The following is a 25,461-nucleotide window of genomic DNA, read 5'->3' as shown; positions in this document are numbered from 1 at the left end:
TTTGTTAGTTCTTGTAAAGATTTTATTACTTGTGATAGGGGATATCGTTTTCCATCGTTAATAGCATACAATGAAAATCCACATCTACATCTTCAATGAAAAAAACATTTATTGATTTCTTTTAAATCAAAATTTGAAGGAAACTACTCACAGAATAATTCTGAACCATTCAGGAAAAAAAGACTGGTATGTTTACTTCAACGTATCTACATCATTCTTCTTGCTGGTCACTGAGTGATTTCCAACAAGTCCTGTTTTGTGAGAATTTAAGACATATACCTACAGCCTTTAACGACAGACTGACAATTTTCTGAATCTAAATCAGTAGATTTCGACAGTTTTCTCACGTTTGCAGAAGGTCACGAAGTTATTTCAGTTAGCTTCAGGAAGTAAGACCTAATGACCATGAGGTCGCAAGAAGTCAGTTCGAAACATCCCTGCTAGCCTTGTTGCGTTACAGTTCCTCAATCAAGGGACACCCTTAAGGAATTCGCGATTTAGAAAGCCCAAGTTCGTCGTCTTTTCGACTAGGAAGCGTCGTCACTGGACGGCAAGGTCTCGATCTAATCGCGCCGTTATCGGGCCAGACCTCGCAGCGACCAATCTCGGGCGACCTTGATGGCCACCATTTCCGACCAAGAGCGATCAGCGAGGGCCCCGCGGCGTCCGAATTTCGGATGCCCACGTCGACGTGCAATGTTTTGGCGCGGCGGGACGCGCGCGGAGTTGGCATAGAAGTCGACCATTAAAAAATCGCGAGCCTCGATTTCCTGTATAACTTGTTTTATGGTCATCGGCCCTGCGGACCGACGAGAAAGGTCGGATTAGTTTTCCGTTAGTGGAGAGAAACCGCAAACGGACCGATAATCCGGCGATCTTGATTGCCGATGGCCTATCATTGGTGTCGAAGATGCATCTCTCTCTCGGTCTTTAAGCTGTGCTGATAGTATTTAACGAGCAAGAATACGAAAACGAACAATTCGAGATAGCTTCAAAAGCGCTAGATCGGTTGATAACTATTGAAAGGACCAGCCTTATGGAAACATGATCACCGGTTAATTTTTCTGAATTTTCTCATTTTGTAGAATATGACCTCTCGAACAAGAATGTCTATGTAGTCCAGTAGACAGAGCAAAACAGTGGAGTCTGCTGGAAAAAAATTCTGACTCAATGAAATGTCTACAGGTTGTTAGGGGATCTTGTCAGATAAGTCTTTCAAGTTATCCAACACAAGGACCCTGCGCTAACTAGGAGGGCCGAAGAATCTCAAGATTTTCAAACTTTTTCCGGTTTTTTGTAACTTCTGAACTAAATAGTTTTCGACCGAAACGTTCATCTTCAAAGTTATAGAGAATTAAATTACCTACAATTCTGTATTCATTAACATTTTCCTAAACTTAAAATCAACCGAGATACAGCCGATCAAAATTAGAGAAATTTTCTCAAAATTGAAAAAATTTGCAAAAAACGAATCTTTTTGCCCTCTAACTATCAATTACCATCTATTCAATTGTAACTATAGTTATCATATGATATTTCTTCAAAGTAAAATTTCTCGTAGGAGAACATCTTGAACGAAACACATTTGCGCGACAAATATTACTTTCTCGTAAGGTGACAATTTTAGAGTGGTTTTCAATAAAAATTATTGTTAGAAACGTGGTGAGTCGAACATTATTAAAAATGAAATTTGTTTTTTTCATAATTCACCCTGTAATTGAATAAGTCGTCCATGGTGTTTCCCAATTTTTTATCATCTTCGTTCAAGTACACTCTTATAAGGTACATCAGTATTGGCTTTACTATGACCAGATTTTGAGATGCACAGGGTTATTGATTGTGAGGAGCGAGCGTTATTACAAAAGTTGTCAAAAAGTTGTTTACAACGAAAATTTCATTCAGAGTAACGTTGACTTATTGCTATTTTCTCATTGTGCAATTAAAAACGTTGTATAGGTTGTCCACGGAATATCTGTATAGAGAAACTCAGTTACTGAAGGTAAGAGATCTCTATATAAGCCAGTGTTTACTCTGGGTATTCAAGAACAGATCGGTTCTTCAGGAAGACAAGAAAAAGCTTACAAGATTCGTGACAAATTCATGCTTAACTCTACCATCCTTCAAAAAGAGTTACACACCGAGGTGTGTTTTCTATCACGGCCCCAAAATGTTTAATCTCTTACCAGTTACCATAAAAAATATTTCAAATATCAATGTATACAAAAACTCAATCAAAGTTTTCATCATGAAAAGAGAAATTTTCAAATTATTTGGTTGATTAGAAGTGGCTATAAGCGTAACTTGTGTTTTTTCTTCTTGGGTTCCTTCTCTCTCTGCCTCTCTCTTTCTGTCTTGATTTTTGTTAGTATATTTTGCTCGAAGGATCATCAGACTAAATGTTTATCTTGAATGTAAAAAAGTAAGTGTGTTTAATCTCGGTCCTGCAATATTTAAATCTTGTTATATCTTAGAACACCCCGAATGGAGGATGGAGAGCACACACGAGTAGGTACTCAGGTGCGTCCATCCTCACATGAAGGGTAAATAATTTGCAGATTGTATGATTGAAATTGTATTTATTTTTCGAAGGAATGAAATTTGATTTGATTTGATTTTTCCCAAATTCGATTATCACTGAGATCATCTCAAGAAATATAAGACTCCGACAAAAAACATCTCTCGATTTCTTTATGAAAATAATAAGATATCAGAAAGCAGATCATAAGTATCTTGATTTGTTCTTTTTCATTTGTACCCACAATACAGAATCATATTATCGGAAAACATTTTTTAACCTTCCATCGCCAGTTTAGACTCCATGTCGCAGTTTTCGCACAGACCACCATCATCAACACCTGCCGTGTCAGTTCGTCATGATTCTATGAATTATTATTAGCCATAACCGATACCATAATTTGTGACGACGGTGTAACGATTGATGAATATACTTTCGTGGCATTGGAGTTGTCTTTACCTTGACGCTTCGTTTTAATACCTACGATAACTGGTTAATTGAGGTAGCAATCTTTGAGATTCGCACGATGGTTAAACAATTTCAGCCTCTCCGATCACTGTTGTTATTAGGGGTATTCTATAGTTCGCAGGGACTGTTTTGTGTTTTTAATTTTTGGGAATTTGGTTCGGAATTTGCACGAATCGTGATAGTCTGAGACAGAAGAAGTTATTGGTATTGTTCGGAATTAATTATGTAGATTCAAGAATGCTGATAATTATTTGATTATAAAGGGTGTATTTTTTTAGAACTATAGAACTTTAAATTACAATAAAACAACGATGGATTATACGATTGACATGAACTTTATTTATCCGCAAGATAATCTTGTGGCATTACTTTTAAATATGATTTCTGGCATATGACCGCCACGGCTGGCTCGGATGTAGTCCAATCTGGACGTCCAATTTTCGATGACTTTTTACAACATTTGTGGCCGTATATCGGCAATAACACGGCGAATGTTGTCTTCCAAATAGTCAAGTCTAGCGGTGTTAAATCACAAGATCTTGGAGGCCAATTCACAGGTCCAAAACGTGAAATAAGGCGGTCACTAAACGTGTCTTTCAATAAATCGATTGTGGCACGAGCTGTATGACATGTTGCGCCGTCTTGTTGGAACCACAGCTCTTGGACATCATGGTTGTTCAATTCAGGAATGAAAAAGTTAGTAATCATGGCTCTATACCGATCACCATTGACTGTAACGTTCTGGCCATCATCGTTTTTGAAGAAGTACGTACCAATGATTCCACCAGCCCATAAAGCGCACCAAGCAGTCAGTTTTTTTGGATGTAACGGTGTTTCAACATACACTTGAGGATTAGCTTCACTCCAAATGCGGCAGTTTTGTTTGTTGACGTAGCCATTCAACCAGAAGTGCGCTTCATCGCTAAACAAAATAAAATGGACGTAGTGCGCGATACGTATTCCGCACAGAACCATTATTTTCGAAATAAAATTGCACTATTTGCAAGAGTTGTTCAGGCGTGAGTCTATTCATGATGAATTGCCAAAACGAAGTGAGAATAAATCACTTAACAGCTGTTAAATCAGTAGCCATCTCGAACAGTAATGCCAACTTAAAGTTATAAACCTCGAAAAAAAACACCCGCTATAAAGAATGCCTTATAACGGGTGCAGTTTCTTTGTCAGTTAGTATATTTCTTCTGAAACTGTGCCCGCTTCTTTCTTGCAGAACTTTTTTGTGGACTACTGCTAGTTTTAGTTCAGGCAAATGTAAAAAGAAACTTTGGTTCTGTACTAGACTTTTTGGTTCCTTTTAGTTTTGTTGAATCGGCTACCGATTTCGAGAAATTTTTTTTTTTTTACAATTCACTAGTAATCCTCAGAATAAGCCAAATTATTATAAAGTTGCAGTAAGTAAGATGTCCTGAATGAATTAATTATAAGTTTTGGTATTTATTCACCCAATCTGTTGCGAATTCGATACACTGGTATACTCATCACAAAAAAATTAAGACTAATAGAAAAACCCTGTATTCCGAAAACAAAGCCTTTGCGCGCCCATGTTTATGGGACTTTGTTTTCTTAAAATCATCCAAGGAATCTCTCATTTTCCTTTGAACCTCCACTCCGGGAATACCCTGAAGGTACCATATCTAAGAATCGACAAAATCAGAGCCTGATATATCCGAAAGCATATTATTATTTATTTCTTGGATAACAGTGGAAAAATTCTTATGTATATTGTATGATATTTTTCTCTATTCAACATATTGGTTAGAATAATCATTATTTTTTACATTAAAGGCTATGAATAAAAATCATAGCAAGCATATGTAGTATATATGCAAATCCACATACTATGTTCTTTCCAATGAAGGTATATAATTCACGTGTGGTCAATTATCCTTTTTTTTTTGAACTATTGCCTCCCTCTGAAATTATACATGAAGATTCATTGAATGAGATTGCAAAATGAGAAGTGAAATAGCTTCATTCATAACAGCTTTGAAATGGTGAAGAATGACAAGTCGTATACGAATGATATAGATGAAGCTCAAAAGAACACAGTTGATTTGTAGTAGTTAACGATTTCATTATCAAGAATGCGTCCAAATTGCTGATATGAGTTAAAAACAATACTATTTTCATTAGATGTTTTTATATTTCCATTTATTTACGAATTTAGCAATAAATATACGTTTTCTTGATACGGAAAGAGATTTGATGCAGAAAAAGTTATAATTTATTTTTTCCTTTTATCTTATAAGATAAATATTGTAAGAAAAAATGGACCAGTGCATAATTATTTTGGGATCAAAGTTCATATCAAGAAATAGTTTGGAATTTCGGATGCGTTATGAGAATTAGTACCAACTAAAAAATAAACGATTTCGAATTATTTTATGGATTATGAAGGCGTAATAAACGTGTAATTTGAATAATTTGGAGTATATGACATAGAGAGAAGTATGATTAAGCACGCCCATGAACACTTCTATGTTTCGAGCGTACACGCCATCCGTTTCGTGGAACTCTTCGTTGTCAAAATTGATATCAAGATAAATGATAATGACCAGTAATAACTAATGCACGATGTCTAGAAAATTACGTCATTCTATTTCGACACAAATTCATTAGACACCAGGAACTGCTGTTAAAAACGCTCTGTGGAGAGTTTTCTGATGGCGGGCTACGTTGTTCAAAAGCAGAGTTAATAGGCAATTTTGCGCTAGACTTAAATACTTTTATTCCTTACTCCAACTTCATCTGAAAATTTTCAACTTGGAAAAAGACCTGAATCTTAATTCATTCACAAAATATCGTAATTCATTGATATCTTTTTTCATTATAAACCGCCAATCCGGACAAACATACAGGGTGATTCACGAATTTTAGTTTCTTTCTATGTTTTTCGAAAGTCACAGACTACTCTACACAGTTATAAATTAAGGTTTTTCCTCATTAAAGGTTCTCTTAACGTATCCATTTAAGGTATAGGTTTTGTTTAAGTAACCCCCACTCTTTTTATGCGTAGAATCGACTAAAATAATAAAAAATATAGGTTCTAATCTAAAAAACTTGTGTTTTGATGAATTTGAGTTGTCCAAGTACATAATCTTTTTATAAACACCCTGTACATTTTTGGTTCAAACTCCAAACAGTCTTGTAATACTACGTAGTTGCAGAATCAAAAAGAAAAAAATTTTTTTGAAAAGCTTTTTCTGCCGAAAAATTTTAAAAAAATGTGAGTCCTCATCGGCACCATTTTTTTTCATAAGAATTCTATTAACTCATGAAGCGTCAGTTTTGACCAAAGGTATGGCACATTGCATGTTGTCATCAAAAAAGCTATCTAATGATGACATAATATAATGGGTGTGCCATTTGAAATGGGGAAGTAGTAGTTTGTTTTTGGTATAACCGGAAGTTGTAGAGATCTGAAAATATTTTAGGGAGAAAGATCATTGTCTCAAACCCCAATATGCAAATTTTCAGCTCTAAATAATGATTACTTTTCCATAAACGTCTAATAGGCCATCCCAGTGAATCACCGTGTATACAGGTTGAGTCTTTGACTTGGACATCTATTTCAACCAAAGATTTCTGAGGTCAGAGGAACACTTTTTCCCCCACCATTTCTTCCGATTCGACAAGGTTGGAAAAATACAGGCTGTTGAAAATCCGTAAAAAAAATTAGTTATATCTCGCAAATGGATAGCCATCGAAAGAAATGATTTTCGGAATATAGTTTTTTATTAATGTGATAAATCTTTTCCAGACATAAAATTCCGTCAAAGTCCGGTCAATTTTAGAATGCCCGCTATACTAAGTGAGAAAAAAATCGAAGCAGAAAATAATAGTTATATTGTGAATTTGAAATTATATATCAATCCGACAACGTAATCAAACCATGTTGCATATGCTTCCTCTATCTATGTTTATTACTCTATGGGGCGGATAGGATATACCCGCGAACTTCACTACTGAAATTTTTCGAGCACAATATCCTCTGAAATTCCAATGCTTATTTTCTCAAATAGTTCAAGAAAAATTTAATTTATCTCCGAAGGCATGCAAGAAAAAATTTTCATTTTAATCACTTCATGAAGGTATATAAGGGGTGTTTTTTAGAGCTATAGAACTTTAAATTGCAATAAAACAAAGATGGATTATTCGATTGACAAGAATTTCATTTATCCGCAAAATAATCTTGTGGCATTATATTTTAAATATGATTACTGGCCGCCACGGCTGGCGCGGATGTAGTCCAATCTGGACGTCCAATTTTCGATAACTTTTTCCAACATTTGTGGCCGTATATCGGCAATAACACGGCGAATGTTGTCTTCGAAATGGTCAAGAGTTTGTGGCTCATCCGCATAGACCAATGACTTAACATAGCTCCACAGAAAGTAGTCTTCTTCTTCCGGTCCCATATACAACTTGTACGTTGGGGTCAATATCCCATCTCTTCAGTTAATGGCTGCCAAAGTTAGCATGTTGTTCTGCGCCATTCGGAATAACGTCTCTGCATCCTGCACTCCACACCAATCTCTAATATTTCGCAGCCAAGAGTGTTGTTTTCTTCCGGGGCCTCTCCTTCCCTCTATTTCACCCTGGATAATAAGTTTAGGGATAGAGTAACGGTCTCCTCGTAGGATATGTCCCAAGTGAGACACTTTTTTCTGCCTTACGATGTTCAGCAGTTGTCTTTCCACTCCGGCTCGTCTCAATACCTCCTGATTTGTCAGAAAGTAGTCTAGCGTTGTTAAATCACAAGATCTTGAAGGCCAATTCACAGGTCCAAAACGTAAAATTAGGCGGTCACCAAACGTGTCTTTCAATAAATCGATTGTGGCACGACCTGAGTGACATGTTGCGCCGTCTTGTTGGAACCACAGCTCCTGGACATCAGGTTGTTCAATTCAGGAATGAAAAAGTTAGTAATCATGGCTCTATACCGATCACCATTGACTGTAACGTTCTGGCCATCATCGTTTTTGAAGAAGTACGGACCAATGATTCCACCAGCCCATAAAGCGCACCAAACAGTCAGTTTTTCTGGATGTAACGGTGTTTCGACATACACTTGAGGATTAGCTTCACTCCAAATGCGGCAGTTTTGTTTGTTGACGTAGCCATTCAACCAGAAGTGCGCTTCATCGTTAATGGACGTAGTGCGCGATACGTTTTCCGCACAGAACCATTATTTTCGAAAAAAAAAATGGCACTATTTGCAAGCGTTGTTCAGGCGTGAGTCTATTCATGATGAATTTCCGAACCAAACTGAGAATAAATCACTTGACAACTGTTAAATCGGTCGCCATCTTGAACAGCAATGCCAACTTAAAGTTATATACCTCGAAAAAAAACACCCTATACCTATATACAGTTCTTTAGTGTCCGAAGGCGCAATTGGCTGAAGATTGAACGAGCGCTCAAAAGATCCTAACGCCAAGTCTCAAATTCGTTAGTATCATTGCTTTCTACAACGATCACACATAAGGTGTGTGTATAGCAGCAGTCTTCAGAATTCTCCGTCGCGCCTTTTCGGTGAAGCATTCATTGTTTAGATTTATTTTACAGCAGTTTTTAAGAGACCACCAATGGCGCGACCTGAAAGAACAATACGCGAGCACACCTCTATCTTATTTACCTCCAGACGCAATTACAAACGATGTTTTCGGATAATTGCCCTCAAGTTCTTCGCACGAGGAGGCTAATTCGGCACTTTGGCGATTCAAGGCATTCTTGTTTTTCTCGGTTCTTATTTGGAGTTAACGCAGACTGCAGCAGATGGCCAATAGTTGTGATTGATTCATGATATCCAAACTGATCTTCCGGCCTTTGATCAAACTACTTGAGGGCTCAACTCAAACAGTTTTCCACTGATATCGAACGCGACTCAAGCTTCGATATTCTCTTCATTTCTCACATATCTCCACATCATGATCATTTTTTTTCAACGCCATATATCCTAGAGTTCGAAGTAGTATTGCAGCGAAACAGCATGGTTTCATGAAAAAAAGATCAACTTAATTACGTTTTCGCAATTCGTATATGATAAATTAGATTTGGGAGGACAGGTTGATGTTTTATACATTGATTTTCAAAAGGCTTTCGATAAGATTAATCATGAAATTGTTACTACGAAAATTAAAAGACTTTTCGGTTTTTCGAATGCATTAACTGATATTGTTGAATCCTATTTGGGTAATCGTCGTCAATTTGTTCAAATAGAAAATTGTAGTACTTCGGGAGTACCTCAGGGGTCTAACCTGGGACCGCTATTATTTATCTTATTTATTAATGACCATCTACAGATAATAAAGAATTCGAAGTCAGCTTATGCTGATGATTTCAAAATTTATGCGGAAATTTCATCTGTTGATGACTGTTTGAGTTTGCAGGAAGACATGGATGTTGTCAATAGGGGGTGTAACAGCAATAAATTTCATTTGAATGTATCAAAATGTAGCGTAGTGTCTTACACGCGGAGGAAGGAAGTGCATCTGTTTGATTACAACATTAGGGGTATAAATCTCTCTCGGCTTACTGAAATCAAGGACCTGGGTTTGTTATTTGATCAAAGGTTTTCTTTCATACCACATATTACTCAGCTTACTTTATCGGCATGTAGAATATATGGTTTCATTGTACGGAACTCTAGATCGTTTGAGAATTCGTCAACAATAATTCACTTATTTAACGCGTTGGTCAGAAGTAAGCTCGAGTATGGTTGCCTCATTTGGCGCCCAATCTATAACTGTCATGCTCACCATCTAGAGACTGTACAAAGAAGGTTTTTGAAGTGGCTTTCATATCTTGAGGATGGACTGTACCCACCTGGGGGATACGATCATAGTATCTTACTATCAATATTTAATTTGAAAAGCCTCGAATGCAGAAGAGGTTTGCATGACATCAAATTCCTTCATGGTCTTCTGGGTGGTAGAATTGATTGCGTTGAGTTGCTGAGTAAGCTATATTTTCTCGTACCTCGCCCGAATGCTAGAACCAGTTACTTTTTTTACATTAGTACACCAAGAACTAATTTGCTTTTGCAGTCACCAATGAGATTTGCTTGTTCCGTTGTTAATTTTATAGCAGATGGATGTGATCTGCGTTCTCAATCTCTGGATTATATCTGTAATTTGTATTTGAATGAGAACATCTGAAGTTAAGATGAACACGCATGACGTTATATTGTATTTGATTTCCATTTATTTCTTGAATTTTATTTTTCTTTTCCGGGGCCTGAAAACTGTCTGTTTGGGGTGTATATTGGCTGTATATGGCTTTATTGGATTACGTTCATGATATAGCATTGATTTTTTTTTATAAATTAGTATTGATTTTATATTGATTTTTATTTTCGATTTCTTGTAATTGGGTAGCATTACCTGTTGGAAATAAAGGCTTATTATTATTATTATCATGGATGGTTTGTCCATTCAGCCGGTCACAATTTTGAAGTAACCCGCGTCAAGCTGCTTTTACTGATCTTTTTTTTTTGATAGTCTGGTTAAGAATATTCTTTATTTTTACCCTAACATGTGACACTTTTGCACTTTCATGAAATTCACAAGCGCTAATTGGATCATACTTTTATAAAAAGTAGTGGGCCCAAGATATAACCTTGCGACACACCAATAAGAAGCAGGTATAAATTGTGGGTTATAACATATACGATAATATTTCGATTTGAAGCAAAGTAATTATGAAATATTTCTAAAGGTTGGAAAAAACTATTGAGGATGTACACAGGGAGGTAGAGATCTTTGTGTGGAATGCAACCGCACAAATTGAGTTATAATGAAAAGTGAAACGTTGAAGCTACCCTCTCAGAAGTAAAGAAGTCATTCCTTTCTCCGCATCCGATTTGGAATTCTTGAAGTTCGTCCTGTCACCAGATGATCCCAGACTCGGCCGATACCTGTAATTTTCGACGCGCACGTCATTAGGAGATGATATAATTACGAATTTTCGGGAGGTTTTCTGGCATAATTACAACATCTAACGACCTAATGTTGCTTCGGGTGATCAGACCGACAACGACATGATAGGGATAGAATTAAAGTGTACGAGTCTATGAGAGGTTAATTCTTCCATTCTTGGCCGACGCGTCTAATGAGTTGACGATGACCGTCTAGCTAGAGTATCCTGTTCGTGATGGGCGAAGTGTTCGTGGCCGAAATGATGGAAGAACGAATCTTCATCAGGTCAGTTATTGGAGTTATTGTTGGTAGTCGAAGCTTTTCAGGGTGTTGGATGGAATTTGCTTGATGATTTCGAACTTTGCCATCTTCACTATGCGATATCTATTGAAAATCTGCCGTTTGAAACTTTTTATCAAAAACTGCGTAAATACAGGGTGATTCATTTATCTTGATAACCCCAATTCTCCCAAAACGGCCGATTATTCTGTAAATACACTGCGCAAAAAAATTAACGCACATTCTGAAAATCTCAATTTTAATGAAAGTTAACTCTACATTGTTTTTATAACTTATTTTTTATGTTCTCTCGGGAAGATTTTGAACGAAACAAGACACATTAAATGGAAGAAAACTAAGGATTCCACCGAATCTTATGTGAAAGAAGAAATAAACAATTTTCAAAATACTAGAATGCTGATAAGTGATTTAATAATTGGTATTTCCACCCCTTGCGTTAATTACAGCTCGGCAACGACGGTTCATACTCAAAATGAGTGATCTTAAAATGTTCTGATCTTATCCTTCCCAGATTTCTCTGAGTTGGATTCCTAAGTCATTAAGAGTAGCTGGATGATTTTCTGAACTTCTCAGCCTTCTATTGAGGTTGTCCCAAACCTTCTCAATCGGATTGAGATCTGGACTTCTTGCTGGCCATTCCATTCGAGAGACTTCAACCTCTTCAAGGTACTCCTGAATGATGCGCGCACGGTGGAGTCTGGCATTATGGTCCATAAAAATGAAATTTTCACCAATGTATAGGGCAAATGGCACTACATGCTCTTCAAGAATGTTCCTTATATACCTATCAGCATTCATAGCTCCATTATCAACGACCTCTAGGTCTGTGCGAGCAGTCAAAGATATTCCACCCCATACCATAATCGCTGCAAAATTCTGGACACACTTGTATGGGAAATTCCAAACCTTTCTGCAATTCTTGTGTATGTCCACCCTTCTTCTCGCAAAACTACCGCTTGGGCACATTCCTCTTGGGTCAAATTGCGTGTTTCGCGTTGCATAGCGATCAAGTGTAGAAAATCAAACGAAAGAAAAACTATTGATCACTAGAATTGATCGAGAACAACTGATTTCAGACTGGAGCCAATACATTCAAAATCTGATAATCTCATCTTTTTTATTCCTGCTGGGAAAAAACATCTGTATTGAAGAAAAACGTTGAAAGTGGATTACATATGCATGCATAATTCTGATAAAAATAATTATCATTGAGAACAGTTGTAGGATAAATTTGAGATTTCCATAATGTGCGTTAATTTTTTTGCGCAGTGTGTTTAGGTACTTATTTCAATATATTTTCAATTGCTATGAAACGTTGATTCACTATGAGACTTAAGAAGTGCGTTCTTTGTGGAGAAACTCGCGAATTGAGTGAAATATCATATCACTGATAAGTTTTCATTTCTGCGCGCTTCATGTCAAATTTGATAGTTTATGTTGGGGACAAAATTTGCTTACTGAAAATGACATGTGCTGCCTCTACGTTTTTTCCTCTGAGGTCTGCCTTAACCTCTATGCCAATGAAAATAGGTGCTATATAATTCCATTTCCTGATTGCTCCAACTTTTCTCAACAGAAATCCTCCTTGAAAGCTGCTAGGACGTACCAAGAAGAATGTCGACTTCAATATCATCGAGACACCAGTAATTTAAAAAACATCCTTTCATACGCGACAAAAAGGTATCGAAAATCCTCTGAGAAAAATATCCTGCTTATTTAAACGCTCATTATCCCAACTTGTTTAGAATTTACAAAAATAAATGAAAAAAATTAATTTTTGCAGCCTGTATCCCCAAAAGGATTTGAGATGTTAGAGTCGTTAGAACGCAGACTCCAACTCTCAATTGCTATTTGTCGATTCCTTGGGCAATGAAGAATCGAACAAGCCCCATATTTCTTGAAAATGATGCTCTAAACTATCTTCTCCTCCGGTTTTGTTTGTACCGAGTTAGCAAACAGCGGCATAATTATTGAATATTTGATGCAAAAATAATACCTTGACTGAAAAGAAGAATTACCGAAGTTATCCATAATGAATGTTTACCAATATACGGTATAATTTGTTCAAGTGGAAACTATGAAGTAGCGAGTAATAACAACAAACTTCGAATGTGTTCTTTATAGTTTATAGTCCTACGAAGAACTCGAATCACAATTATGTTTATACGGAATACATTTGAATCGTTTATCGGTAGATATTTTTCATCCCTGATAATAACTATGATTTTATAACTCATGTTCTAATGAACCAATAGAATTCGTGAATTTCCCATAGTTACGTCGTAACGATAAGTGGATATACCCTTGACGATGTGGTATAATCGTTTTGGTGTTTCGCTACCTGCCATATTGGGATTATTTCCACAGCAACATTCTTGGATGTTCGCCAAAAAAAATTAAAAGTCAAGCTCAGTGAAATGTCATTGAATGGACTAGTTTTCATTTTTTTGTTGAGGATTAATTCTAAAAATTTAAGTAAAATGAAACAAAATATGGAAGAATCATTGGAATATCTCTAGAAATGAAAAAGTTATGGGACTTTGAAGTTGCGCTTGGAAGAATAATTTCATAGTACGCAGCGTATAGTGTGTGACGTCACGCCACTTACATGAGGCGACTGGTATTCGCAGAGTGCTTACGAATTCATTGGTTCACTTGTGCCGTTCGTGTCGTGTTTTTTTCTTTACACGATGGCTGAAATAAAAAAAAATCCTACAAATGTTGTATTGTGCCTGTGTGTGCAAGCACGACAATTAAAAATCCCAATAAATTGTTTTTTTATGTACCAAATGACATGAATCAGAGGAAGAAGTGGTGCAAATTGATGAGGCGTGACTTAATTGGACCTAAAACTACTTCATATGTGTGTGAAGATCATTTTGATGATAAACATTTCATTTTTTTCTCTTTTTACTTTTTACTCCTCACATAAATATGTTTTGCCATTGATAATGGATAGACTTCAACAACCAGTACTCAACTACAAACTGTTTATGAAACGTTTTTTAAATAAATCATCGTTATAAGTTTGATGAAGCAAACTCAAAAGTAGATACTTACTTGAAAAGTTTAACTCCTTTCATAAGATGGATTTGAAGAAAAAAACTTCATCACTGCGAATATATCTATTTTAGACAAATTGTCACTTTGTCCTTTCACGAAGCCTTCTTCCATTATGGTGACATAAAAACAAAACTCGAGTTAAAACTACACTGTACAACTACAAACGGCGCGATAGCCTAAGTATAGCTAAGTATTTAAACGTAATTTATGGTGTAGCGATCACAGGCAAGTGGCGTGACGTCACAGACGAGTCGGAGACCAAAGACGTTCCGCGCTAAAATACGTAAATTTAAATAATCTTTTTCTCAGTCATTTATTGATGGATTTTCGAAATGTTTTCACTGATTTATCAGTTTTGCTCTATATTTTAATTCTCTCGTGTCAAATATAGTATTATCAACATCACTAAACTAGTCCATTGGAAGGATTTCTTCAACCAGGACCGATTCTCCAAGCGATGATTTTTCGAATCCTCAGATTTGCCAGGATCTCTCTTATGTTGGGGAATCATTTCCCGGAGATTTATACTGATCGTATTCAATTAAAAAACAAAAAAAAAACAATAAAAATAATAACTGAAATGACAACTTCTTGACATATTTGAAAATCATAAATAGAAGATTACGAAAGACGACAATATCTAATACACCTCACAAACTCAGAATGTCAAGTGAATTGCAGGCGCAGTGCAAGAATATCATTCCTAGTAATCACTATTTCTTTGAGGTATGGAAGATCATCACATGGGAGCTGGAGGACTTTTCTCTGGAAAATCCAGCAGTTCAAGCTCCGGCATAAGCAGCGCAAGCCCTGCTCTACTTGTAGTTCCTCAACCCATAAACGCAAGCAAGATGGGTGGTATGCAGAATGGTGGACCGCAGCCTAGGAAGTATCAGTGCAAGATGTGTCCACAGGTGAGTCTGAATGTTAGTACCGACAATCTTTTCTTATCTCTTCCTAGATAGTCAAGTCTTTATTGTTGAGGTGCGCTTCAGGGATCAGTTCATGGTCCTGTTTTATACACAACAATAACATTTTCCAAATATCGTTAATTTGGTTTGTGCTAAGTACTGAAAACTACTTCAAACTTAAGACAATTTGGGGTGGTATTTCAAATTTCGCAAAATCCATAGACACATGCTGTCTATATCGAATATTCATGAACTATGCGAATGATAAGGCTGACCGAAAGAATTCACATACTTTCGTTAAATTTCACACTCAGACGAAATAACAGAATTCGTGGAATATAGTTACTTATTCTGAGTATTTATCTTTCAAGGTTGTAGGAAAATAACATGAAAATTCAATCACGGTAAATAAAAATGTATTGAATCCAAAAATCGATGGAAAAATTCATCCTACCGCCATTTTGAGTTTTCCTGTTGACATAAAATTCCGTATAAAATTAGTTTTGAAGAACATTTCGTATCAACTGGGCAAATTTTAAATCAAAGATTCGAAATGAAAAAAATTCATTTGTCGAAATATAATTAATAGTCTTTACTACAGTTATATTGAATACAAAATTTCACAAGACTTGAAGGTTTCGAAGAATAAGAAGTTATGAAATTTCGAATATTTTTCGATTTCGTATATTTTTTATCAATTTTATCCATTTGTTGAATTATTTTGCATTTGGTTTCAGTCTTGGAAGTTCTAAAACATCGCATCAATTTCGTTTTGAGCCGAATATAATATAATTGGAACGAGTTATTATAATTGATGATGAAAATACAATGTAACAATGAATTTTCAATCCAGTAAGAACCGAATCCATTGAATAAAAAAAATACTATGTATGTTAAACAGCATGTAGGTATAACATTAAAAACATTTCAAATGGCAAGCTCACTACATTCAATGAAGAATTAATTAATTTTTTTGTGCCAAATCGATTAGAAATATTGAACCAAATTTTTCCTTAACTAAGTTAAAACATCTAATTTATTAATGAATGATTACAAGTTCAACGGACGTTAATGACATTATAATAAAATTCAAAGGTCACTTGTTTCAAACCATATTCAAATAAGCTAAACAATTTTACAGGTCACTCCCTGAATTTTATAATTTTTTTCAACTTATATGAACACTTTTAAGTTCGGAATGATATTTCAAAATGCATTTTATTTTAATCAAATTCAATTCTATGGGCTAAACTAGTGGTGCAGCCCGGATTTTAGTTTGAGGGGCTGAATTAAACAATTCATAATGATAACATAGAGATGAACAAATTAATAGGTATCGAAAAAATGAAACGAAGAATCAATGAACAAAAAATATATCAGAAAAAAATATTCTTATTCATTTTCGATGTCTGAAAATTATCATTGAAAAAAAATGTTTTTTGAGTGGGGGCTGAATTGCCAAAGCCCCCTCTGAGTGCACAAGTAGCCCTTAAAATTATTATCTTCCGTAATAATATGAAATTGATTATTACGAACTTTCTAGGATTTTCATTCCTGTTTATAAGGTGATAAAAATGATCTATTTCTCGATATTTTTTATCACTTTTCCTTTTCTTTGGGCCAGTGCCTCCCGATTAAAGGTCATTATTCACATAAGGAACGGTAGCCCTGCTGTGTCTGACAGTAAACATATAATCTTCCCACAAAAACCGGGTGAAAAAAGTGTTGAGCATTTATAAGTGATGGGCCATAGTAGTATTTTTTGTCCCAGAACGCACAAAAAGCGGCCTCTCGATAAAAAATTGGCACACTTCTGAACTGTCTCGGGTCGTACTCGAGAACGCCTGCCCTCGGGCTACACAGGCCTACTAAAGCTTCCATACACGCTCAGTCCGCATCCGCTGGAGTGAAGAAGGTAAGAAAACTAAGCGTGAATTGTTCGGTTAGAGAATGTATTATTGAATCCGTATGTTCAATACTAGGGTATTTCATGATAAAATTATGTTTTTGTTGATCTATACATGGAGATAGTGGTATCTAAGTCGATAACCAAATTTCACGTGCACCGTTTTTGAAGCGTGATAGTCCGTGGCGCCTTTAGATTATCATAACCAGGTATTCTGTGGTTTTTTCCTACATCGTTTATTTTTATTTATTGGCCAGCTCCTCGAGAGATGAACGGAGTTTTTTGTGTATCGTATGCTCTTGATAAAGGTGTGCTTTACCGACGATTACGGGTACTATCATCCACACAGCTCGATGATGGTACAAAAAAAAAGTTCAGAAGTCGTATCGTATCGTTTATCGAGTATGGGATAAGTGGGAAGAGGTTATTGAAAAAATACTTTTTTTTGTTGTTGGTAACTGCGGAGATTAATTTCGAATGGTTGCGATCATCACGTAACAGAGAAATTACCTGGCTTTGATTTTTGGGTACCTACTGCGGGGTGACCTTGACTGAATGTTGATGACGCAAATATAAACAAGAATCGCTAAATTGATCGCGATAATCAGCGAATGAAACTGTGTATATTTAGAATATCATAATGAACCAATTGCATATGCGAAAATAATTAAGCGGTAGAAAAACTGGTTCGTTAGCGAGAGAATTTTTTCCAACCTCCCTTTAGTTTGTATTTGAATTATTATAGGGATATTGAATGGTGTTCTTTGGAACTGTTCATTTCAAATGTTATACGCTTACCGAGGTTAGAATCTGAAACGTGTAGTTATAGAAGAAAAACTTTCGAGAGAAGATAAGCAAGATCGACAAAAATTTTGGCTAAAAGTTTCAGCTACTACTTATTTCGGAGTTTCGAATCGTTCTGATCAATCCATCAAATAGTTGTTTGGGTTCGACGTCTTCACTGTACAGTGTGTTTCCTAACTACGGTACGGAAGTTCAGAAGGTGATTGATTCATTAGATCATTTCAAGAAGTTTAAAAAAAGTATTTATGAGTGAATATTTCTAAACCGAATGTCGTACAGTTATTTCTTATTTTAAAAAATAAGGTCGAAATTTTGTAATTTTGGTTTTTATTTTATGTTGTCCGTTGTTACTTTTTGGAATGAGTTGAAGAGAATTTCATTTTTTTTTCTTTAAAACAGAGATTTTTGTAGAAAAACCAAAAATCTCCATGAAATAAAATTGATAAACTACAGAAAATTTCAATGTCGTACTTTTTTCTCTCAATATTATTGACTCTAGGGCCCACTAGGACGTCATTGGGTCTTATAATTACAATTGAGTTAGAACTAAATAAGTACCTTATTATTTCAATTAACTGAACGAAATTACAACCAAATCGGTTATGGAATATTTATGATATTTCACAAATGCCGTTTCTTTTTAAACATCATCTCAGAAACGAAGCAACTCCGGACATAGGTTTATAACATGTTTTTTTTAAGCGTCATAAAGTGATTCATTAAGAATGTCCAATCTCAGGAAAGTATAATTCAGACTTCATATGATTCTCCCCAACATACCTCATAGAAATATTAATAATAAAAAATATTGATAGATGAATGCCACGAAAAAAATTACACTTTCCAATTTTTTTTTTCATTTAACGCTTTTCAATATTTTTATTATTTCACTCAAAGTTCAACTGAAATAATTTGCTCTAATTGATTTAACACAACCTAGTGTAATTACTCATCTCTATTAAGAATGCTAAATCAGATTCCAAATTAGCAATCTTTGTTCCAATTTTCAAATAGGTATTATCTTTAAAACAAAGAAATTTAAAATAAAGATACTCGGTATCTAGAAAACCAGAAATATTTGTAAGTTCGAAAAATGTTGAGCAGAACCATCATATTTTGAGATCTCGAATCTACAATTTAGATGTTTGACATTCTTAATGAATTCGAATTGTGTTGAATTGAATTCATCGTAATAGAATAATTCCGATAATCTGAATATGGTTTCTCGAAAGGTTCTAATAATAGGAAGATAGTCGAATCTGTAATTTTTTGTTTGAGAAAACATTATTTTTAAGAGTATTTTGACAGATTTATATGATAAATTGCAATGAGTCCATTCTTAAAAGACTGTATTTATCCTTTGAAGATGATTATTTTGCTTAAGCTCGCAGAAATAAGAACCCACAGAAGTATATGCCGTGCGCTTCGTGCGTATCAAGCTCAAGTAATATCGAGAAGTCTGATATCAAGTTAAGCAATAAATATCTTAAATCATGTCAAAAGTGATTTTCGACTCAAAAGGTGGTTGAAATATTAAGCTTTACTTGACTGGATGAATCCCTAAAAGTTACTGCCACTTCCATCATTCCTCAATCACTCTTTCATAAATGCAGGACCTCTCCAAAACTCTTCAGACTCTTCGATAATAAAAAAACAAATTTCACTGAAAATATTTCATCCCTATAAAATATGCATTCGCCATCATAATACATAGGGAATACCTACCTAATAATTATTTAACAAATCCCATCTAAAGGAGGCCAGTCGATCGTTATTCAGTTCCAAAAATCGAACTTGTCATAAAACGCGTCATTTGACCATAACGCGATATAAATTTCATTTATCCCGCACAATAACTCATCCGCTTATGTTACGTAACCGCGCTGAACATACCTCCCTTCCCGCCTACCCCCTCTTCGCTTATTCGGTCGACGAGGAAAGAAAAACCGAATATGTTTAATTCAGGAATATAAAACCTAAGAGGACTAACTATACGCGGGCTTTTATTGCAGCGGAATTTTCAAATTTTGCAGTTTTACGACGACGCGATCGTAAAACTTCCCGCTAATACCTAGAGGAGAGAAGAGAGGGAGGAAGAGGACGAAACGAATAAAACCGAATTATAAAATAGAAATTAATAAATGATAAGCCGACGAAACTGTCGGTTAATTTTCGATGCCGATGGCGGGGGCCCATTAATGGCTCTGAATAAATAAAGGAGATTTATATTCGGACGATACAACGAATGTTGACTGTTTGGCCGCGCGCGCAAATATTTGTACGGCAAATGTTGAATAAAGGATGATTTTATGGTTGTTGTTCGACGGTAGCCCTGATGACGGCCCCCGAGGCTCTCCGGTGACGATTTCGGCTGTTCCGTGGGTCTGCCAATGATAAGGGTTGGTCGATTTAAGATCATCATAGTAAAACAGATTTTTTTTGCAAAATTCGATATTATTATTCAACATAGTTGCGAGGGCGATACAGCGATTTTAGTGAACTTCCAACTTTTCGATACCATTTTAGTAGTACAATATATCTTTCGATTCGAAAAAGGCCTCAGTTTCGGCGATTACATCTTCATTGGCGCTGAATTTCTTTCCAGCGAGCCTTCTTTTGAGGTCTGAGAACAGGAAAAAGTCGCTGGAGGCCAGATCTGGGCAATACGGTGGATGCAGAAGCAATTCGAAGCCCAATTCATGCAATTTTGCCATTGTTTTAATTGATTTGTGACACGGTGCATTGTCTTGATGAAACCTCACCTTTTTTCTTCAAATGGTGCCGTTTTTTAACGATTTCATCCCTTAAACGCTATATAATAATCGCTGTTGTTGGTCTGGCCCTTTTGGAGGTAATCAATGAATATTATACCTTGCGCATCCCAGAATACTGATGCCATAACCTTGCCAGCTGACTGTTGTGTTTTTTTCTCGCTTTGCGTGTGCAGTCCACTCAGCTGACTGTCGATTGCACTCTGGAGTGAAATGATGGAGCCATGTTCCATCCATTGTCACATATCGATGCAAAAATTCTGGTTTATTTCAATTAAACAGCTTCAAACACTTCTCAGAATCATTAACATTGTGAGCTCGCGCGGCACCCATTTTGCAAAGAACTTTCTCATGCACAAATATTCGAAAATGATATGATATACACGTTCAGATGATATCTTCACAATGTCTGCTATCTCGATCAATTTCACTTCATCATTGATTTACTCAGTGTAGACAACCACAAAACGAAAAATATAACTGGAAACAATGCTGTATTGCGTTCATTACAGCACTGGTTTTAGTACTGTAATGAACTTATTACGATACTGAAATAGAGAAAATACAGGGTGTGTCTGGAGTAACGGACCAAACTCCAGGAGCGTATTGTATACGTGAAGATAATTTGAAAAAACTCTTATACGATTTTCATTTGTTTTCGAGATACAGGTGTTGAAATTTGAGAACATTTTTTTTATGATTATACGAGTGTTTCAAATCTTTATGAATCATTGTTCCAGATCAGGAAAATAACCTCAAAAACTAATTATGAATTTATTCACCTTAGCTGACTAACTGGATTTTTCATGACATTTTGTATTTTTCTGAGGATTTCGAGAGAATCGTTCAAAATTTTTTTCTCGAAATCGGTAGCAGATACGTCGAAAATTCAAGAGACCATAAAGTTTGGCATATCAACAAAGATTCTTTTTACATTTTTTCAAATTAACAGTGGGTCACCAAAAAAAAAAGAGTTCTGAAGGAAAACATTGGACAGTGTTCCAGAGAAAATATCACCCTTTGGATTCGCTATCGACTCACCCTGTATTTTATTATCGGAAAACCCTGTAAAAGCAGTTCTCGAGCAATCCCACCGAAAGGTGCTCCGCACCCATAAATCGGAACCGTGGCCGATTGCACGTCCAATCGTCCCAAGAAAGCCGCCAAACGCGGAAGCCATTTCGCCCCCCATCACGCCCGTGACGAAGACGCGGTCCGCGGATGTCTTCCCTCCTCGATCTCGGCCCGTTTCGTGGCTCTCTCCCACGCTCCGCCGTCGATCTCTTTAGAGCCCGCGCTTCCGCACCATGTGCTGGTTTCCTGTTCCGAAAAAGAGGGTGCGAAATTGGGTTTTTTCATGAAATGGGATATTTTTAAGGGCGCGTCGTCTATAGATGTTGTTTCTCACCGGCGAAATCGCGGGGAAAAGTCTATTTGTGGACGGTGCGCTTGTTGGCGAGGGTGCGAGATAAAAATATTATGCGCTCTTTTGTGGGAATTCTCATTAGTGCCTGAATTGTTTACGTTTGATTATTTAGTTGTTTTTCTTAAATATTTCGTGGCTTCGGCGGAAATAGGAATGGAGATATTAAAAGACGAGTTGTTTTTTCATTTCTTCTCCCTGTCGACGAATAACTCCAACCCTAAGAAAAAATATCTTATGATGTAGGTTTCTAGCGCGCTATTATTCTGTCCGAAATCAAATTTTCAGAACGTTTGTAAAAGGTTTCATTCGCCATATTCTTTTCATGAAATTGTCCATAACCAATTTGTACTTTCGCAGATTTATGTCTTCAATAACATTATTAATTAATCTTTAAGGTCTTAAATCGATTGTGGGGCATTTTCAAAGACCTTATCTTGCACTTGGCTTCAAAGGAATAGTCTAAAGATGTAGAATCAAAATATCTCGGTCGCAAATGATGATCACCTCTTCGAGAAATAATACGGCAAAGAAAATTTCCTTGCAAAATTGCGAAAATATTTTGTTTTTTCTTTTTTTTTAATTTTTTCAATGTACCGTAACGAAATTCAGATTCGTATTCAGCACCCGAAAAAACATATACAATCGAAGAAATCAAAACAACCCCAGAAAGTAGGTTTTTGCAGAGACAGATAAAATATGCCCATTCTCAACTATCGTTTGAGCCTAAACGGTTCATCGGAAAAAAAAAACTTAATGAAAGGAATTTGTAGGAAATTTTATATACTTCCTTTTTGTTAAGGAAGATAATTCATGAAAAATAGATATTTTCCGAGTAAGATTCCGATTCAGCATCCGATAATAAAACATAAAATCAAAGAAACCAAAACTTCGCCAAACCTTTCCCATGAAAAACACATATTGACTGGTCATTTAAAGTAGCCTCCGAGGTAAAAATGAGCCTCATCAGTGAAGATGATCTTGATGAAAATCCGTATCATTTTGAGGCATTTCAAGGACCCAATAAGAGAAGTTAAGCTGTTGCTGTGATCGACCGAACTTTAAAATCCTAAAGACCTAAGTCTTCATGTAAAATATGTGTAATGTCGTTTGTGGTATGTCTAATTTACAAAATCGACGAGGAATATACAAACACTGCGGGCTACAGCAGCAATATTCCCAATTGTTCTTGAGCGACGCACACGATTTTGATTCTTCACATCACTAACTTGTCCCAACAGCTCAAATTTTTCACCACTGCCATTCCACTATTGCCGGTCGCTTCACGAAGACCAAAAAATGCATCAGTTTCTGTATGAAATTTTCACCATTTTGTAGTGAATTTCAGCAATTTCATTGCATTGTTGAAACATGTATCGTTCTTTTTTTAGTAAAGGTATAGTTTTTAGTTGTCAAATATCAAAACGACGGCAGTAGTTGTTTTTTCCAAAAAAATGTGTTAATTACTAATAGTTTTGAGTGACACTATACAATTCAATCAATATTTCATTCATATAAGTTTTATATTTATTTTTATATGAATTAAAAAAAAAAACAATTTTCTTTTCTCGTTTATTCTCGGATTTTAAAAACCTGCATTGATACCCGACTTGATTACTTCCATTAAAAACAACAAAGACATTGAATAAAATTATGAAATCTAGAGTAGGTAATATTTTAACTTATAATGAGCCATCATCGTAAAACATTCATTCTACACAGAAAAATAACACGTCCAACAAACCGGCGGTCACTTCACACGATGTCTCGAGATAAAACAACGGTGACATCATCTACCTACCAGACGCAGACGTCCATATGCTAATCTATGCAACTCGAACGTTATTCCACCAATCCTCAAAAAAAAAACAGATAAATTTCTCGAATATTTCCGCCTTCGGCTTCTGTTCACTCCAAGGGGCCCCACCTCGTAAACCCGACCTGTTTAAATTTGAATCGACCCTAAAAAAATTCGATCGAACGTACGTATACGAACCGCAGCGACCTTTTTCACTTTTACTGGCCGATAGATAGCGCTTCCCCCCTCCGCCCCCTCGATCTTTGTTCTCTGGGGGGGTCAGGTAGCAGCGTAGTCCATCACCGACTGAAATCCGATGCCTCCGGGGCCCACGGCGCGTTCGGAGATGGGGCAGGTAGACGAAAAAAACGACGATGCGTACACCTTAAAAAAGTTGACCGAGAAGAGGCCCCTCTTCATAGAATGTTGGTTTTTTTTTCGATCAAGTTTCATTCATGGATTTTCCGGTCGTGGGGCCCAGCACGGGGTCGGTTGCGATTTTTTTTTCGTAGGCCGGAGTCGGTCAAGGATCTGCGGAGTGGGAAGGAAGTCCGGAAATCGAGATGAAGTTTTTTTGCGGGCCGCTTTACATCTGTTTGTGGATTCGATCTTACTTTGCGTTTATCGACGGGTTTTGATGTTGAGTAGTTAGAAATAGAAATTTGAAATTAAATTAATTAGTATTCATATAACTGTCTCATTATCCTTGTTGGCTTTCCTGATAATTAACGAAGAGGGTGATAATGTCTACAACCAACAGTTCTTTTATTAATCGTTATTAGATCATTGGGACCGGTTTCGGAATACTTGATTCCATCTTCAGCCAAAGAACTCAAAATACATGTAAGACATCAAAACGATACAATCAATAATAAGGCAAGATTCCAACAATATTATCAACTTTTTGAAAATTACAATATTCAATGCTATTATTGAGAATGTCTTAACTATTACCAAGTCAATTGGTTGTAGACATTATCACCACCCTTCGTTAATTAGTATTTAATTAAAGTTACGAAAACATACTAAAATAATAAACACCGGAAAAATTAGGTGAAGGACCGAAATTTTAAGTTTTTAGTTCATTTTCATTGGAACTCTTTGGACGATTTTAGCAATCATTTTTTTCAATTGTAGCGTGTTTCTTCGGGAACGTTACTATTCACATGCCATTCCTGTCATCCGAAGCATCATATGTTTAGTTGAAAGTAAGCCATTCAACAGAAAGAAAATTAGCATCGAGAAAACCTTCATTACGATTCTAAGTAGAAAAAAAGATTTCGAAAGTCCACAATTTGGAAATATAATTCCAGATAATTCCAAAACCACCACGGGGACTGGCGCTGGAGTATTCGGGACTGGTACCAAATGATCACTATCGTTTGGCCGATGTCTAAGTGTCTTTGAGGCAGAGATACTTGCAATAGATAGATGTGTAGAAATTAACCTAGCAAGAAAATATCAAAAATGTGATATAGCGATACATATAGCTGATAGTCAGGCTGCAATCGAAGCACTGAGCTCACATATCATCGATTATAAGATGGTATTGGAGTGCCGAAGAA

General features: G+C 36.1%; 1 protein-coding gene across 2 annotated transcripts in view; it reads left to right on the top strand.

The window, feature by feature from the left end:
* LOC123677201 (zinc finger protein rotund-like) overlaps nt 1-25,461 on the top strand; it is a 295,742-nt gene that overhangs the window by 185,309 nt on the left and 84,972 nt on the right. The window contains exon 5 of one of the 2 annotated variants that reach the window (XM_045613771.1): nt 15,010-15,209. In XM_045613771.1, coding sequence (XP_045469727.1) covers nt 15,010-15,209 — 200 coding nt within the window. The remainder of the gene's footprint in view (nt 1-15,009; nt 15,210-25,461) is intronic. The other variant, XM_045613772.1, reaches the window with a different exon arrangement.

Source organism: Harmonia axyridis, chromosome 3, assembly GCF_914767665.1.
Source record: "Harmonia axyridis chromosome 3, icHarAxyr1.1, whole genome shotgun sequence".
NCBI classification, from domain to species: Eukaryota; Metazoa; Arthropoda; class Insecta; order Coleoptera; family Coccinellidae; genus Harmonia; species Harmonia axyridis.
Note: the sequence above shows the minus strand (reverse complement) of the source record. Positions and strands in the feature narration are given on the sequence as shown.